This window comes from Piliocolobus tephrosceles, chromosome 4 (genome assembly GCF_002776525.5).
Source record: "Piliocolobus tephrosceles isolate RC106 chromosome 4, ASM277652v3, whole genome shotgun sequence".
NCBI classification, from domain to species: Eukaryota; Metazoa; Chordata; class Mammalia; order Primates; family Cercopithecidae; genus Piliocolobus; species Piliocolobus tephrosceles.
This window is the reverse complement of record NC_045437.1, coordinates 99983796-100002505: the sequence shown is the minus strand read 5'-3', so window position 1 is coordinate 100002505 and position 18710 is coordinate 99983796. Positions and strand designations below refer to the sequence as shown.

The window sequence follows — 18710 nt, the reverse complement described above, 5'->3', positions numbered from 1 at the left end:
GAGGTCCTTGCAATGAAGTGGTGCGAAGCAGGCATTCAGAATGAAACATAATGTATGAAACAAGACAGATGAAAAGAAGCAATTAAGAGATTGATATAATTTCACTGTTAAAAGAAGCCAAATGCCCACTCTTAAACAGCTCCTGTATTTGAAGGGGGAAAAAACAACTACAAACAAAAGAAAGGGCAGACAGAGACTCTTGAGATCACCATACAATTATTGATCCATGCATGGGCTTTATCAGAGTAACCTTTAAATATTCACAGCCTTAATGGATACCATAATCCCTTTTCCTATAATCAAATGCATTATATTTCCAAAAGGAAATTGCTGAAATTATCAGAAACCTCATGTGTGACAGTAGACCTTCCAATATAATAGAAATCATGTATATTTTAAGTTTCCAAATGTCATCACAGAAAGTCCTTCTGAAGTCATTGTATTTTGACCCATATTGTTGATGGGCACATATGCAATTGTTCCCTCTTAAAGAGAACATTAAAATATTACACAGTCCAAAGAAAAACAGACTGTATGTATTCCTTAAATTAGATACTTCCAAATAATGGAACAATGAGGAAGAAAACTGTCAATATTTGATATATTCTGCTAATTAAAACTGGGCCACATAAATTCTGGTATTTTCAAAAATGTTTACATTCTCAGCAAATTCCAAATTGAATCTAATTTTTTCAAATATGGAAGAAAATCTTAATACATTTTGTTACAATCAAATTACATAATTTGTTTCTGAAAGTTTTAAAAGACAAGTCAAAAAGAAAGATTTCTTTCATTTTTAAATAATTTTGTTAACAAGGTAAAATTCCAGGAGAATAACATTTATTGATTGTTTTTAAAATCCTGGATATTTGGAACCTTCTCAGTAAAAATACTAAACACATGCCATGGAAGTGATTTCTTTCCCTCGAATATTGGCAGATATCATAAGTATTTTTAAATGAACTCAAAATCAAAAAAACGAAGGATTTACTCTGATGTGCAATACAAGGGATTAGATGTCCTCAAAGACAGCTGTTTGTTGCTCTGAATGCAGGGAGGAAAAATGTTTAATGAAGTAAAGTTTAAAAACCTGTTGCCATGAGCCAAAAATACTGGATGTGAAAGCCAATGATTTGGGGGAGACAGGGGAAGAAGTGATTTGTTCCCCTGATCTGCGTCTTCGACGCCCAGTACCCACACCACTGGTATAATGCAGCCAGGTACCAGTACCCTCTGGGCTAGACACACTCAGGGGGCTCTCTTCCTGGAAGGGAGAAAGGGGGAAAAAAAAAAAAAAAAGCAGAGCATGCAAAGTTAGATACAACAGAGCCAAATGATCAGAAAGAAAAAAAAATACAGTTTGTTTGTATTTGCTTATTAATTTTTTTAAAAAACTATTAAACAGCAATTTGGGAGCCAAATATTTCACTATTTGAGAATTTGATAGGAATGACTAATAAATCTAATTGCATGTGATAACAATTATGGAAATATTTTATTACGTTAAAAGACATAAAATACTTATACTGCTTCATAATTGTCCCTTCCCTGTTAAAACTGGAAATATTTTAGTAAGTTTCTTTTTTAGCAACTTTTAAAATATAAAGGTTTTCTGCTTAATTTTATATATTCAAAGATTTTGTCCTATTTTGGGTGAATTTTTCAACCCAAGGCACTAAAGAATTGTGCAAAGGGTCAAAGGGATTTCAAGATACATAACTTAGAAAACTAAATCTGTCTGCCTGACATATTTAAAAAGTTCAGAGATCATAAGATGGACTCAAATTGCACCTGTTTATACTTTCAAGCTGTCTATTTGCCCCCTCCAGAGATTATTTACAGATTTAGTAGGGAAAACATGCAGCAAACATTCTCATTATACATGTTTGCATGTTCAGGTTTCAGAGAGCGAGGAGAGAGTAAAATCTACTTGCACAAAATGAAGAGAACAGTCTTTTTCTCTGTGTGTCTTTTGGAAGTACAAACTTCTGATATCCATGGAGATGATGGACGCTGGAAAAAGTCTTCAAGATTTTAGTTGAGTAATTTACCTTATGGAAGTAAAAGTTTAGCATGGCATAGAAATAATCTCTTGAAATCAACTAAGTATTTATGAGAAAAAGGTTTATAAATGTGTTTTGCAATCTCTAATCGTTTTAAAGATTAACGAGGACAGTGCTTTGGTTAGAGGTTTTATAAATATAGATAAGTTGCAAAATGAAGATTTACAACACATTTTGCTGAATTCAGTATTATATAGGCTTTTTGGAGGGCAGAAGAGAGGCTTTAATGGTGAAATTCTGAATAATTTGATTAACTATAGATTGCTTATTCAATAACACATCAAAATCACTGCACTCACACAAATAGTAGTGTAGGTTATATTAATTAACATAGCTTATGTCCCAAATTTTCTGAAACTAAGGATACCTGAACATAATCCCAGATTTTTCATTTTTTCCATTAAGTTATAATAGAACAAATAATTCCAAGTTCTATAATTGTTAAACACCCTCTTTTATAACCGTCTTCTTTTGTAATTAAAATATCACATTCAAGGGAACCTTAATAACTATATAATTTCCATTATAAAGTTATAAGGATCTACTTTATGGACAGATTTTTGCCTATACAAAATTGTCAAACTGAAGCACATATACATTTGAACTTTGAGAATCATAAAACACATATATTTGTATAATTTGGGGCTGTAGAAATGAGCACAATTCTTTTTGTTGTTTTTATTCTCACCTATCAAATGCTAAAAAATATTATACCTAATTCTTCAGACTTGGCATATTTAAATAATTTTTTTTCTAAAAGTTGATGGTTATATCTTAATTTCTTCCTTTACACACACATATATATATGTATGTATATATATGTGTATATATATATGTTTGTTTGTTTGTCATTTATTTTTTGAGACAGAATCTCGCTCTGGCTGCAGTGCAGTCAGGGGTGATCTCGGCTCACTGCAACCTCCACCTCACAGGTTCAAGTGGTTCTTCTGTCTCAGCCTCCTGAGTAGCTGGGATTACAGGCCCACACCACCACACCCAGCTAATTTTTATATTTTTAGTAGAGACAGGGTTTCACCATGTTGTTCAGGCTGCTCTCGAACTCCTGACCTCAGGTGATCCACCCACCTGGGCCTCCCGAAGTGCTGGGTTTACAGGCACGAGTCACTATGCCAGGCCCCTCTTCCTTTATACACTTTTACTAGAGAATTTAGAAAACAGTTATAAGCACTGACTTCAATCAGTGTTGAGAGAATCATCCTACAGAAAATAGAGATAACCTCAAATAAAACTTATTTAAAGTATTAAAGATGTATACAGGTGCTAAAGCTTTATTTAACAAGCTTCATTCTAACTGTTCAACTTTCCTCTTAAATGTACTTTATTAATTATTTAAACGTTTTCCTATTAGAGAACGTAAGAATTATTTTAGCCTATTTATAGATCTTAATATAAAGGTAAAATTTTCAATTATATTATCAAATATTCAAATTCCTACATAGACTTTGCAATTAGGCAAACAATTTGGAATTTCATTTATTTACCTATAGTATCACTTGAATCAGTTATTGCTAAAGCATCTCCAGCAAATGCTGTCTACTTTTTTTTTTTTTTTTTTTTGAGACGGAGTCTTGGAGTCTTGCTCTGTTGCTCAGGCTGGAGTGCAGTGGCGTGATCTCAGCTCACTGCAAGCTCCGCCTCCTGGGTGCACATCATTCTCCTGCCTCAGCCTCCGGAGTAGCTGGTACTACAGGTGCCGCCACCACATCAGGCTAAGTTTTTGTATATTTAGTGGAGACAGCGTTTCACCATGTTAGCCAGGATGGTCTCAATCTCCTGACCTCGTGATCCACCTGCCTCGGCTTCACAAAGTGCTGGGATTACAGGCGTGAGCCACTGCACCCGGCCTGCTCTCTACTTTTAACTAAAATTATTCTTGATCCATTAAATCAGGCTTTTAAAAAAATTTCTTTATTGAAGATTAACCTAATGTAAATATTTCTAATATAACAAGACAAAAAAAATTCATTTTTCAAGTTCCTAGAAACAGCTCATTTTATATTTGCATTCTTTTTTATGAAAACTATGTAAAGCTCAACATTCTAAAATTAATCTACTGTTGAACTGCCTCTATATTTTTTGTAATTTATTTTAAAAATGATTAAATAACGTTTAAAAATTTGCTGGTTTCCCAAGCTCCACAGTTAAAGCTGTATTTTCTTTTCTGTTTTATTAAAATATAGTTAGTTTATTTTATGAAAAATGTGTTCTGATACATATACTTACATCATTTGTAGCCATCTTCCTAGATCTTGGAAGTGGAGACTTCCTGTGTATATGAATTGGCTCTGATACCATTGGTTTAAACAATATCACAGCTCGATCAACCTCATCTCTTTTAGAAGTATGTGGTTCATCATCATTATCAGTTTTAAAAGGTCTCCTGCCTTCATTCTGTGAGCAAAGAATATAAAACACTTCTACTATTCAGATTTAAGAAATATCTTCTGATGAACAAATTCAACCACCACTGGTAGAGGCACTTGAAATACATATACAAGTTTGTTTACTCAGATGTATGAACATTAACTGAACTCTTCTAACAGCTGAGTATTATGCTGTGTACTATGAGGGAAAAGGCAGAGTCTCTGAGTTCAAAAATACATACACTCTATGGAGAAATTAAACGGTAAAATGGCAATTAAAAAACCCACATAAGACAAAGTGTTTAATTACATTTCATCAAGTGCAAGAATAAACAAATAATAATAATAAATGACAGAAAGAAATAATAGAGACGAGCTTTGTTATATAGGAGTCTCATCAACCTAAGCACGAACTAAACAGCATTTGTATTTATAAATTTTAGACTATTTAAATCTATTCCAAATATTTCTAATAAATGTGATAACTGCATTAAAAGTAACTATCATTCAATGACTCATTAAGCATTTACTAAGTGTATACCGTGTGCCATGAATTGTACTAAAATATCCAACTATAAGACAATGCAGGCCGGGAGCGGTGGCTCACGCCTGTAATCCCAGCACTTTGGGAGGCTGAGGTGGGTGGATCACGAGGTCAGGAGATCGAGACCATCCTGGCTAACACAGTGAAACCCCATCTCCACTAAAAATACAAAAAATTAGCCGGGCGTGCTGACGGGCGCCTGTAGTCCCAGCAACTCGGAAGGCTGAGGCAGGAGAATGGCGTGAACCCAGGAGGCGGAGCTTGCAGTGACAGGAGATCAGGCCACTGCACTCCAGCCTGGGAGACAGCCAGACTCTGTCTCAGAAAAAAAAAAAAAAAAAAGACAACGCATACATTGGGCCACAGTAATACAGTAAAACACATATTTCAAAGCAGTAAGAATGGACAAACTAAAACTAAATGCAACTACATTGATGAATCTCCTAAACATAATATTGGCCAAAAGAAAATAAGCTGAGTACATAAAAACCCTCATCAAATTAAGGGTTACAGAGAATAAAAAGGTACTTTTTTAATCAAATAAGGGATATCTAAAACTTGAAGGGATCACTACAGTTAATAATAAAACACTGAAAGAAAAGAATGTCCACTATCACTAAATCTATTCATCATTCATAGATGATGTTATGATCATAAAAAATCCAAATGACTCTAAGGGTAAATTATTAGAATGAATAACAGTATATATTAAGTTATACATTTGCTACTTATAAAATTTTTATACAAAACTGAGTTAAAATTTAATATGACAATAAACAAAAAATGAAAATAAAAATGAAAAGATTATGACAATAAATCATAAAAGAAATTTAAATTTATCATAAATAAATTTATGATAGCATAAAAAACTATAAAGGAACTAGGAATTAATCTGACAAAGATGGTATACGACAATTATTTGGTGCAAAAGTAATTGTGGTTTTTGCTATTATTTTTAATGAAAAAAATCATGACTTTATCAAAAAATATATAGTTAAATAAATTCAGAAATATACCAAGTCCTTAGACTAGAAGACCCAATATTGAAAAAGTATCACTTTTTTTCCAAATTGAGCTGCAGAGTAATGGTAATCTCAACCAAAATCTCAAAGAGTCTTTTCAGAATATTATAAAATGATTATAAAATTTATATGAAAATGCATGAAACATGAAATATTCAATATAATCTTTAAGAACAACAAAGCTGGAGGAATTCTGTAATCAATATCAATATTTATTATAAAGCTATAATAATTAAGACTGTGGTACTGGTAGAGAGAGAAACAAACAGAACAATCAAGTAAGACTAAAAGTTCAGAAACCAACCAATCAAAATACACGTACAATACATGTCTGCAGTATCAGATGTAGTACTATAGGCAGCAGAAAAAGGATGAACTCTTGAATCTATGATACTGGGGCTTAGTTATTCATACAGCAAAGACAACAAAACTGGACTGCACATCACATGTACCATATCCAAAAAAGTCAATTTCAGTGAATTAAAGGTTTAAGGTTATCCATTCTAAACACGGCCTTAAAATTCAAACAATCTAAACAAAAGATAAAATTCCTAAGCATTCCAATATGCATAAAAGTGTTGCCTATACAAATCACACTTTAAAAAATTTAAGCCATTTTCCTACTTAGTAGTCGAAATAAGAATTATTTATAGTACATTATAAAAATCTCTTATAGAAACCTCATGAAAATCTAGAACCACAGTAACTAAGCACTGAGAGTTCCACCTTCATTACCTCTCTGGAAGCTGGTCTATATCCGTAGCCAGAAGGTAAATTTTTGTCTTCTTCACAACCTTTGGCTCCTGGACTAAAGTGTAATTCAACATGAAAGCGTTCCTCTGAAGAAAGATCCTAAGAAATATGACAGAACATTTTCAAAATGAGAAACTTTAAGCTCTTTATTTATGTCTGGTAAAACACAAATCAAGAGCTCTGTTTACCTTATTAGGATCCTCATAAAGCATGATAACAATCTGAGTCATGTAGTTGAGCTCATTGACAACATTTAAATAATCCATAGCTCTTTTCCACTGTTCATCCTTTGATTCCTGAACAAAAGATATATGTGGTAAGCATTTTCTCAAACTGTTACTTGAAAGTCACTTTATTGTCACTATGGTAGCTTGTTTAATCCTAGTGATACCACATAAAGTGAATACTTACTATGTGCACAATTTTAAAAAATAATTCCACTACATTTAAAAGTCTTACTAAGTTATTTAAGCTTGTTTTGGTAAAATATTTTCAGACTCTCTACAAGTTTGAGTATCCCTAACTTGAAAATTCAAAATCCAAAACGCTCCAAAATTCAAAACTTTTTGAGTGCTAACATGACACTTGAAGGAAATACTCATTGGAGAATTTTGGGTTTTCAGATTAGGCATGATAAAATAGTGCAAATATTCCAAAATCCGAAAACAGTTCCAAATTCCAAAAAACTTCTGGTCTCAAGCATTTCAGATAAGAGATATTCAACCTATATTAGAAGTTGTAGTAGTAATCTTTTTTAAACCGCTTATACAAAATGAAAAATAAAAACTTTCTTGAAATATGACAAACACTACTGAATTCTGAGGGTAAGAGACAGTTTTTAACTTTGTTCAGTTCCAAAGTACCTAGTATAGTATCATGTTTCATAACCACAGAATACTATCCTATAACAGGAATGCTATTTTTTCCCACCATCATATATAGTTCATATATGCGATATAGGCCTATCAATAAATATCCTTTTTACACTGAAGTGATATTCAAAAATCAGCAGAAGGAGGCATATGCAAATTCTTTTGATCTTACCATCTCCTTCACCATTGCTCCATCTTCATTCTGAGAATCATTGGTCTTTAAATATGTAATCATAGAGCATCAGAACTGAAAAGGATCTTAGAGAACATGTACTACAAGCATTCAAAGTAGAAAATTATATCTGAAAAGGCAAAACTACTCAAAGTAAAGTCTATAGTCAACAGTTAACAGGATCTACTTAAATTATATGTACGCCACAGATAAATTTCCTTTGCTGTATACTATGTAATTACATTACAAATATATAAAAGCACAACATTTCCTTTTTGTATACACTAAGAGTATACAGTATTATGAACTTTAGTACAGAATGCATCTTGTTTTAAAAGCAAATTATAACACCACACATTGTATGTTTTTTAAAATTCAGTATGTATTTTATTTCTATTTTAGACATTACACATTCCGTGTGTGTGTGTGTGCACATGCATGTGTGCAAGTTTAGGAGGTAATATGTGAAAAGACGTATTTTTTTCAAAATTGATAAGGGAAAACATAAATTAGCATTACTGAGCTTCACTAAATGTAAAGTTAGCACAAATGATGAGTTTAAATACTGAAAATTTTCATTAGGTGAAGAGCTAATTGATCTTGTGATTTTGTGATACTCCAGTATTAAGAACACCATCTAATGTCCAACTCAGTGTTGCAGTTATAGACTTTGCTAGGTCTTCTCTAATAGATAAAATTAAGTAATATTTAGTAGTAACTTCCAGAATATAATTAATATGTAAGAAGACACAAAAATATTTTTTTAAATTAAGGCCCCATTACACATATTCCTGAAATCTTGTTTATAATCTTAGTTCCTTAACAAACCTTACAAATAATTCTACAGAAAGATTTTACCCAGTCCATTCTGAATAATTAAAAATTACAACTGGTAATACACTGAGTAAGATTTTAATTATATTACTTACAGATTCTTATAAGGATAATAAGAGTTGGGATAATGAAAACAAAACATTTTGGTATAGACTTCAATTTTCACCTTAGTAAATACATGTAATTATTTTTCCCTCTGGAAGCACTGATTTTTAAAATAATGAAGTTGTTCAGTTTTTGTTTTAGAAATGTAGCCTGAATTCAATATATGCCCAACAAACTCTAGATCCACAGCCACCACCCTAGTCTAAATAACATCTTTTTGGACCACTGTACTAATTTCCTACCTGGTTTCCTCACACCCACTTTCACCTGTCTACTGTCCATACAACAACCAAAGTCACCCACTTCCCTGCTTAAAACCTTTCAATGGCTTCCCAATCCACTTAGAATACAAGGCACTGGCTCTTCAACCACATCTGCTGTCATTTTATCCAATACTTACTACTATTCTCCAACCACAGGCTTTCTATCAGTTCCTATATTATTCATGTTCTTTATACCCTCTATATATGGTCAAACAGGACCATGTAAGAGATGTATCTCTCCTCCTCACAAACAATTCCATCAACACTACTGTTTATACAAGCTTTTGCCTTGCTAATTAAGGGTCATTTTTTTTCCCACTAATCCACATACTTATGCAAGGATGTCACTTTGCTATTCTTTAGTGGGACAAAGAAGAAACAAAAAATCAGAAGAAATAAGGTATGGGTTTGGAATTTTAATTGGAATAGAACTTTGAAACAGCCTTAGGATAACTATGATAATAATAATTACTCTCAAGGACCAGTAATAAGATTGATTGAGAAACAGATATATACCAAATTATCACTACATATTTCACTGCCCTTCTTTTAAAAGTACATAAGAAAACAAAATTGAATTTTCTTTTATAGATCACTTTCTATACAGACGTGCATATATTCATATGCACAGAAAGATAAAGAAATATTCTTATCTTTTGGCTAGTTTAGAGATGACTGATTTAGATGAGATTCTGGATTTCAAGTAGTATTACCCTATTGCAGCATGGCACTGAGTGGAGTGGGTGGCACTGAGAGAGAAGTTAAGTGAGTTTTGTACGCAGGAAGAATATGAATTACTGTGGCAAATGGGTATCACCGTAGCAGATTTTGTGTTTTCCAAAGATGGCTGACATACACATTCAATTCTACATACTATTCTTACAATATGACAGGGACACTCAGCCCATCTAGTGCTGTGGGTTGTTTCCTCTCCTTCTGAACCTGGATGAACCTCTGTGTTTGCCTCAACCAAGAGAGCTTAGCAGAAGTGATGCTATATGGTTTTAGAAGATAGGTCATAAAAATGCCATGCACTTGCACCTTGCTCTGATAGGAAGCTCACTCCTGGAACTCAGGTGCAATATTTTGAGGAAGCAGGCCACATGACGAGGCCAGATGTAGGTGTTCTGGTTGATAACCGCAGCTGAGGTCCCAGCAGACAGCCAACATGAAGCACCAAACATGAGAGAAAACCCTTGAGATTGAGACCCAGCCACTGTCTGACCACAACCTCATGAGACTCTAAGTGAGACTTCATAACTGATCCTAGTCAACACTCTAAACTGTATGAGATAAAAATGAAATGATTGCAGTTGTTTTAAGCCACTAAGTCTTGGTATGTCATTACATAATAGTAGGTAATAGTAGATAGTTCGTAATAGTAGGTAAGTGGCACAACGTCTAACCAAACACCAAGTCCCATCAATTCTGACCCCTAAATGACTCAAATTCATCAGGCTTCTCTTTACTGCCATCAGTCTATAAAATCACCTAAAATACTTTATATTATTGTTTGCTTGAATGTATCTTCTCTGAAAAGAACATCTTTATCCCTAAAATCTAGCAAAATGCTTGGTATATAGTAGTCCCCTGAAAGACGACATTAAGTAGTAACACTTAAGGATGAATTACTAAAATTTCACAGTAAAAATAGCAGTTAGTGATTTAATTAAAAATTAAATATATTTTTTAGACTGATGTAACTTGTTCTACTTACATTGCATAAGGCACCATAGCGAAGAATAGACAGCAAAGAATGTACATGACTTTCACTAGTAAAATATAATCTAGTACGAACATGACGTTCAGGAGAAAGAACACCTCTAGAATACCTAAAATTAAAAGCAGACAGTATTCAAACATAACCATATAATCAAAAACTCACTAAATATTGAAATTATTTTCCAAAATTAAATTTAATTTCACTAGAAGTAAAAGACCATAAAAATCTATTATTCTTCCAACCGCAATAGAGGATTTATGTTAGTATATATTCTTCTAACATGACACAAACTATAACTAACTAGGATCTCTGAGAGTAGTCAAAGAATAGACTTAATATTAGTCAAGTACACTGTAAATAGGTTATTTTATCTCTTTTAGTAGCAATGACAGAGGTTATAGACCTAAAGATGATCACAGACATTAATGCTGCTAAATGGGGTATACATTGATGATCCCATCTGAATGATGACCTATATTCCCTTTTCCCCACTCACCTTAGTTTTCTCTAAATTGGAGCCCAAAATAACTTTGGTTGGAACTTAATAGAAGTATCTAGGTAACAGTATTTTCACAGTATGCCAATGACACACTTCTGACTTCATAGGATCATCAAAGTGTAATTTAAATTTGAAGTATGCAAAAACAGAAGCCTAGAGATTTAAATAACCAGTACAGTTTCTTACACAGGATGAAGTTTATTTACAGTGTCATCATCTTGTGTCCTCTGAAGGTCTGAGCGAATTTTTCTAACCAGAGGAGTACAGTAGCCTTTGGCAATCTCCAGTTTTTCAGCTTTAGTTATACCATATTCCTGAGCAAAAAATACTTGACATTAGAAAAAGGATATAATGACAAAGTACTCTAAAAAAATACACTCCTAAATTAGTCTAGTGAGAGACAAATATTTTATCAAGCCTTTTTTGAATGTTGGATAACTCCAAGTTTGCATTTTTTTGCAACTGCAAATGTATGATTTTCAAACTATTAAGTATAATTGGAAGGATTTTGTGGTGGAACTGAACAAAAGCCAGTAATTTCTGAAGGAGGAGAATGAATGGGTGAATGTGATTTTTATGACTAGTATTCACTAAATCAGAGGTTTTAAATGTAAAAACAACCCTAAAAGAAAGGTGGATTAAGGCCACAAACACTAAAGCACAATATGTAATAAATATATGAAAAAAATTAAACCTTGAGATTTCTGACTTTCCAAATGTCAAAGATTTAAAAGACTAACACGTTCTTCAAAAGCCTTTGGCCAATATTTTTAAAGTTTTAACTGGTAGTGAGCAAAGATTCCATGAAATTATCAAATTTAATGACATAATCATTATGGGTTAATTGGATTTGTAAGGAATTAGCACAATGTGAAGTGTCCAGAAAACATGGTAATTTTAAGAGTAATTGCAATGAAAATTATAGTTCAAAGCAGTAGAAGAGGAGAAAGAAGGAGGCAGAAAAGTGGGGGTAGAATGGAAAAGAGGGAGAAAAGGGAAGAGGGAAGAAACACACATACCTTCTCTCTCCAAGTTCATTCTAGGATATCTCAACTTAAAGGCTATTTCCTGCTACCAGATACCTCCAGAAAGATTCACGTGGAATAACATCAGTATAGACAATAGATCTCAAAACTGCCTAATAAAGAAAATGCTGACTGATTACAGATGAAAGACCTATGAAAACAGAACTTCCTGGGGGTGATTTACCTTAAACTAAAGCTAAGGTGGTTCAATAATCTTGCCAATGTAGGTGACTATACAGTGAATATACAACTGTGTATTTACGTGTAAATAAAAGAAAAATGTTGGAATTACAAAATCATCAGGGAATTACTTTTTAAAAAATTTGTTATTAGCAAGATGTGAAGAAACGGATTTTCACACACTGCTGGTCTGGGTAAAAACTGATTAAAGATTTCTGGAGCTATAGAAATAGTCATGAGTGAATGGAAAGACATGTAAAGAGAGTGAAACAAACTTCAAAAGTCTAGATTTCCAAATACAAGTTGGTTAAATAAATTATTCTTACATTCACACCACTCAGCCATCGGGAATAATAATGCATATTAGCTTTATTGGCATGGAAAGAAGTTCTTTATGCTAAATGAAGGAAAAAATTAGGTTGTAAAATAGTATGCTTTTTCTGATTCAGTTTTCATAAAGAATGTATTTTCTATATATATGCATTTATGGAAAAAATTATATGTAAATGAATTTAAGGAAAGAGGCCTTTAAAAATATTCCAAAACATTGATATGTTTTTCTTTTGTTGGTAATGTTATAATAATTTTTTTGCTCTATTTGTATTTTCTAGTTTTATTACAAAGATATATTACTTTTATAATCAAGAAATCTCTCTCTTCAAAACAGTGACATATTTTGCTCATCTGCATCTATCAACTAGGACCAAATAATTTTTAGATATGCAAATTCTTATATGTAGTTACAATATCTGTGCCATAAATAGAACTGATTGAAATACCAGCTAAAGTGACTTGAAGGCTTTCTATAATTATTTCATTGAGAATGTCATTGAACTATCTTTGGGAAATGCTACTATAAAGAACTGTCTGCATTTCATAATCTACAGATAACCAAAGAAAATGTCTTTAAACTTCAATTAATACGTGTCATCTCAATTAAGATAATTTTAATATCAAATTTGGTCTCTAAATGTTTTTATTTACCACCATACCATCATAGTTATAAAGCATCATTTTTAAACCAGGGCCCCAATTTTCTGAGGATTAAGCCTGGTTAAAAGGTGAAAATTTGATTCTATTGTAGCATAAACACCTATCAAAACTAGCTTAACTGTTAAAATAACTAAAACAGACCATATGCATCATGTAAGCCTAGATATGACTGGAATTACAGAATTCACATAGCATAGATGTAAAAATTAAACAATCAATGTAAGAGTAGAAACTGATTTTTTAAGGCATAGTATCATTTTGAAGTACACCAGAATATATGTATATACATTTCTCTTTCATAGTCATATCCTGTTAGTCTGCATTAAATTATTCCAAACAAGTTAAAACTTTGTATTATATGACTGAGTCAAGTCTTGAAGCTTGAAATATTATTTGCTTGAGAACTATGTACGCAAAATTTTATTTTTTTCCTACAAACCACATTTTCATTATAAATTACTGCAAATATGTTTATAATTGCTAGTTTTTTTTGGTGATTAAAAATACCTGCCTTCTGTCCACAGTTTTTGTATTTATGAGGCCTAAAGTAACAAAGCAAGATAATATTTATTGAACTGATTCAACGATCTGAAAATAAAAAGAACCCAAAGTTTCTGTTAACAATAAAGATTGTCATACGAAAAACTTACGGAGATAAACCCAAAGTTGTCCTCTCCTCAATTTATAAAATAATGTCAGGACACCAGGGAAGCACATAAAAAGACCTTCTTGTTTTAAAAGTATGAATTTACCAAAAATAGAACTGATTTATGTAAACTTGGGTACAATTTTATCTGAAGAGTCAAACGATTTCAAAAATAACTTTTCCAAGAAAAATAATTTTAGAGTTGTCTTCAAATAAATTCTCAGACCGTCATGAAAATCTAACCTAATTGCAGCAAAGAGAATTACCATAACAAACTGAGAACAGCTGAGCGAAGAATTACTTTGATAGATACAAATGATGACTCAACTCCTTCGTAACATACTAATCTTTGGTGCTTCTTCTGGTATTTAAAAAAATTTATTATAAATATTTAAGTTACACAGACATGGTGAGAAATGTCTTCAACTATATAAACAATACACCTGAAATACATACACCATTTAAGGAGGAGAAATGACCATCTACAATACCATTAACACTTGAGTTTTCTTTTGGGCTCAACTCTTAGAGACTAATTTTTCATTCCCAGTTATAAAATATTTAGTATATATAATGAAAACAGTAGAGGAGTGAGATTAAATAAGTAATGCAATGGCACAGACATGGTTATGCTAAACATTAGACAAAGCATTGTGTATTTATTTAGCCTCTGAGTAGGTGATAAATTTAGATATACTGAAAGCCCACCTTGAAAAGTGCTTATAGCCACCATAAATATCTTAAAGTCTCGTATTCACAGCTAATTGTTAAAAAGCATACTTACAAAACTGAAACATTTTATTATGCAAAATAAAACTTGTCTTTTACAGAATTAAACTTACCTTTTTCATTTGGTAAATGAAAGAAATTGTGAGGGAATGAGTCCTGTTTCCTAAGTAAATGTTTCCTAAAGTAAGACCTAAAGACATATTCGTAAAGTCTGAGATATTTTCATCCTCTTTTAAAAATAATTTTTAAAATCACAGGTTCATACAATATACCTAAAATTGTCTATACTATATATCTGATCAAACAAATATGCAGTTCTTTTTCATGTTGAAGAAACAAGCTAATTGTTAACATGTACACAAATACCTATAGGTAAGTTGTACAACTGTCTGAATTCTGTTTTTCAAAATCTATAGGTTTTCCTGTACTGTTTATGTATATTAGGAAAGGGACAGTTATTTTAACCATTGTTATATATGGGTATTCATAAGTTAGGCTTTTTGAACTTTTTTCACAATCTTTATCTTTTTCATATATTTAACATTTTCCTGCTGTCAAACTTTATGTAGTCTACAGTTGGAATATCTGATCTACTCCAACCTCCTATTTACAATATGCAAATAATCTTCTACTGAGTTGAAAAGAGGTCCAAAAATGGCATCTGGAACTTTGTTCTTCTGACACATTCCTGATCTCAATATGCTTTGTCACTTACCCTTTTATTATCAATCCAATTCTGTTTAATTGCATTTTAGTTATTTGAATTCTTATTACATCTTTATTTTTATTCTCCTATAAAGACCCATGTCCCCCAAAAGTACAACTATGTATATCTTGACCTCTAAACATTATTTTCAAAATACTTTTGCATAAAGTAAAAAGACTGGCAAAAAATTTCATATAAGGCCGCAACTATCTTTATGTCTTACTCCCCACATATTTCCATATATAGATGGCAGACGCAGAACAGGTGTTCAATAAATACTTAATTTATTTATTTATTCCATATGGAATTATTATTTTCCATTCTTTAGCTTGTTCGCATATTATTACTAAGAGTATCAATTCTTAAATTAAAAAAAAATTACTACATTCTTATGGCACTGAAAATACTCTGTATACTACTATGATGATAGAAACATGTCACAATAAATTTGCCCAAACCCGTACATACAACACCGAGAGTGAACCCTAATGGACTATGGACTCTGGGTGATGTGTCATTGTAGGTTCATCAGTTATAAAAAAAATGCACCATTCTTGTGGAGGATAATCATAATGTGGGGGAGGATGCGCTATGTATGGAGGCATGGGGCATATGGGAAATCTTTGTACCTTCTGTTTGATTTTGCTGTGAACATAAAACTGCTCTAATAAATATAGTCTACTAAAAAAAAGTCACTGTAATCAAACTATTAGAAAATCAAATAATGTGATCACTATAACCATAAAAAGCTTAAAATATAACGTCACAATTACCTAATTTCCTGTTTAAAGTTACTGGTTTTCCAAGGACATGAAAACCAACTACATTTTTTTCCACCAACAGACATTTTAAAAGTATGTATTTATTTGATATTATAAGAAAATTGATTCTTAAGAATGACTTACCTGAGGGATAACAATATCTGCTAATGCCTTCGAAAGCCTATATAATTCCATTGTGTTTTCTAATTTCAAGGAACCATTATGCTGGACATCATATTTTATACAGTCATATATGTCAGGGATTTTACTAATATCGTATCTTCCATTCTTTGTTTTAAAGTCTTTCTCTAACTTGGACCATCTACGTAGCATAAGCTCCAATGTTTCACTATGGTAAAGCTGAATATCTAAAACAACATAACATTTTTAGTTTACACAACTTAAAAATCTGATTTAGAATATATATTAATATGTTAATAATTAGAAACTTTTTAAAGTGTCAAAAATACAACGGTATGAAGTTAGGAAGTTACTATAGGCATAGACTACTAGCAACCATGTATTTTTTAGACTTAAAGGGTTAGGAACTAGGCTTATAAAAGACTTTTTCCATATATTATAGACTTTAATAACAAGAAGAAGAAAAAGGGCAACAATTTTAACAAAGCTCTTTTAAGCTCATATATTTTCAATTTTCAATACTGTTACTCTTATTAGATTCACATAACTAAGTGAATAGGTAGACTATCTTTAGCAGAGGAACTTTAGACATTAAAAATAGTCCAAATGATCCATTTTCTGACAGAAAAAAACCCAAGATGCCAAAGTTGTCTAAGTTACTAACCAACTAAGCTTTGGGGCCAGAGCCTAGATCACTTTCCTGTTGCTTGCTCCTTCTTATTACCCTGTCTACTCATGGCTTAACTATATGGCAATGCTGCATAATAAGATAATCAAATGATAATATTTTATCTTTCATGCTGTCATAGATAAAAACCACTATAACTTAGCCACTATTTTTTGCTTGATATATATTAACTCATACTATACATAGCTCTCAAGAAAGGCTTATTTCTTAACATAAGATTGGTGCATCGTATTTTAAAATGCTTAATTGAATAGTAACTTTTATTTGTTCTATGCTCTAAGAAAAACATATTTACCTGATGATTTGGGATCTTCCATTCGATGTCTGATTTGAGAAGTCAAACTCTGAATTAAGGAATAAACTTTATCACAGGTCTTCACAGGATTTTTAATTAAATGCATTGATTTGATAAGAGAAATGCTTCCAGATGGAGTAAGCTACAAATGAGTAAAGTATATATTTTATATCTGGTTATGCCTAATTGTCTAAGAGAACAATATACATATACAAAATTTTCCAGTAGCTGGAGAATAATTCCATAGCAGAAATTAAAATGATCACAAAATACAGTTGACCCTTGAACACCACAGGTTTGAACTGCAAAGGACCACATACATATATGCAGGGTTTTTCCCTAAAAGTTACACCAAAATGTACTGTTTCTCCTGCCTCCCCTTCCACCTCCTTCCCCTCTTCCACCCTTAAGACAGCATGACTAACCCCTCCTCTTCCTCCTTCTTCTCAGCCTACTCAGTGTGAAAATAAAGATGAAGACCTCTAAGATTATCTACTTCCCCTTAAGGAATAGTAAATATATTTTCTCTTCCTTATAATTTTCTTAATAACATTTTCTTTCCTCTAGCTCACTTTAGAATTTTCTTAACATTTTCTTTTCTCTAGTTCACTCTATTGTAGGACTAGAGTATGGAATACATATACAAAATATTGGGGAACTTCCAAAAAGTATGTGAAAAAATTGAATTAAAAGATAAAAGTAAAAAACTTTATTTCTCAACACAAAGTCTGTCAGGGTCAAGACACTTTTGTAAGCAATGATACCAGCCATTTAGTCTATTCCTACAAAAACTGAGGATCCTGGGAATTTATCCATGTCAATACAGACTTTTTGACATTAACTGAAGAAAAATGAGTGCCCCTTAAATATTTTTTTAAGATTAGAAAACAAACAGAAGTCAGAAGGAGCCATATCAGGACCACAAGGTAGATTCCTAACAATCTCCCACTGAAATTCTTGCAAAACTGCCCTTTTCTGAGAGGAATAAGCAGGAGCATTGTCACGATGGAGGACTCTGTAGTGAAGATTTTGTGGGTGTTTTCTGCTAATGCTTTGGTTAACTCTCTCAAAACTATCTCATAATAAGCAGACGTTATTGCTTTTTAGCCCTCCAGAAAGTCAAGAAGCAAAATGCCTTGAGAGTCCCAAAAAACTACTGCCATGACCTCTGCTCTTGACCAGTCTGCTTCGGCTTTGACTGGACCAATTCTACCTCTTGGTAGCCATTACTTTGATTGCGTTTTGTCTTCAGGGTCATCCTGGTAAAACCAGTTTCATCTTCTGTTACAATTCTTCAAAGAAATGCTTCAGG

The 18710-nt window shown here is 32.3% G+C and overlaps 1 protein-coding gene across 17 annotated transcripts in view; it reads right to left on the bottom strand.

Annotated features, from left to right (window-relative positions):
* Positions 1 to 18710, bottom strand: part of PPIP5K2 (diphosphoinositol pentakisphosphate kinase 2) — a 77053-nt gene that overhangs the window by 18836 nt on the left and 39507 nt on the right. For 6 of the 17 annotated variants that reach the window (XM_023212221.3, XM_023212226.3, XM_023212229.3 and 3 more), the window contains 9 exons: positions 17399 to 17540; positions 16419 to 16642; positions 11421 to 11548; positions 10730 to 10844; positions 7811 to 7855; positions 6955 to 7062; positions 6749 to 6865; positions 4308 to 4475; positions 1091 to 1264 (listed from right to left, as the gene is read on the bottom strand). In XM_023212221.3, coding sequence (XP_023067989.1) covers positions 1091 to 1264; positions 4308 to 4475; positions 6749 to 6865; positions 6955 to 7062; positions 7811 to 7855; positions 10730 to 10844; positions 11421 to 11548; positions 16419 to 16642; positions 17399 to 17540 — 1221 coding nt within the window. The remainder of the gene's footprint in view (positions 1 to 1090; positions 1265 to 4307; positions 4476 to 6748; positions 6866 to 6954; positions 7063 to 7810; positions 7856 to 10729; positions 10845 to 11420; positions 11549 to 16418; positions 16643 to 17398; positions 17541 to 18710) is intronic. The other 11 variants (XM_023212231.3, XM_023212225.3, XM_023212232.3 and 8 more) reach the window with 3 other exon arrangements.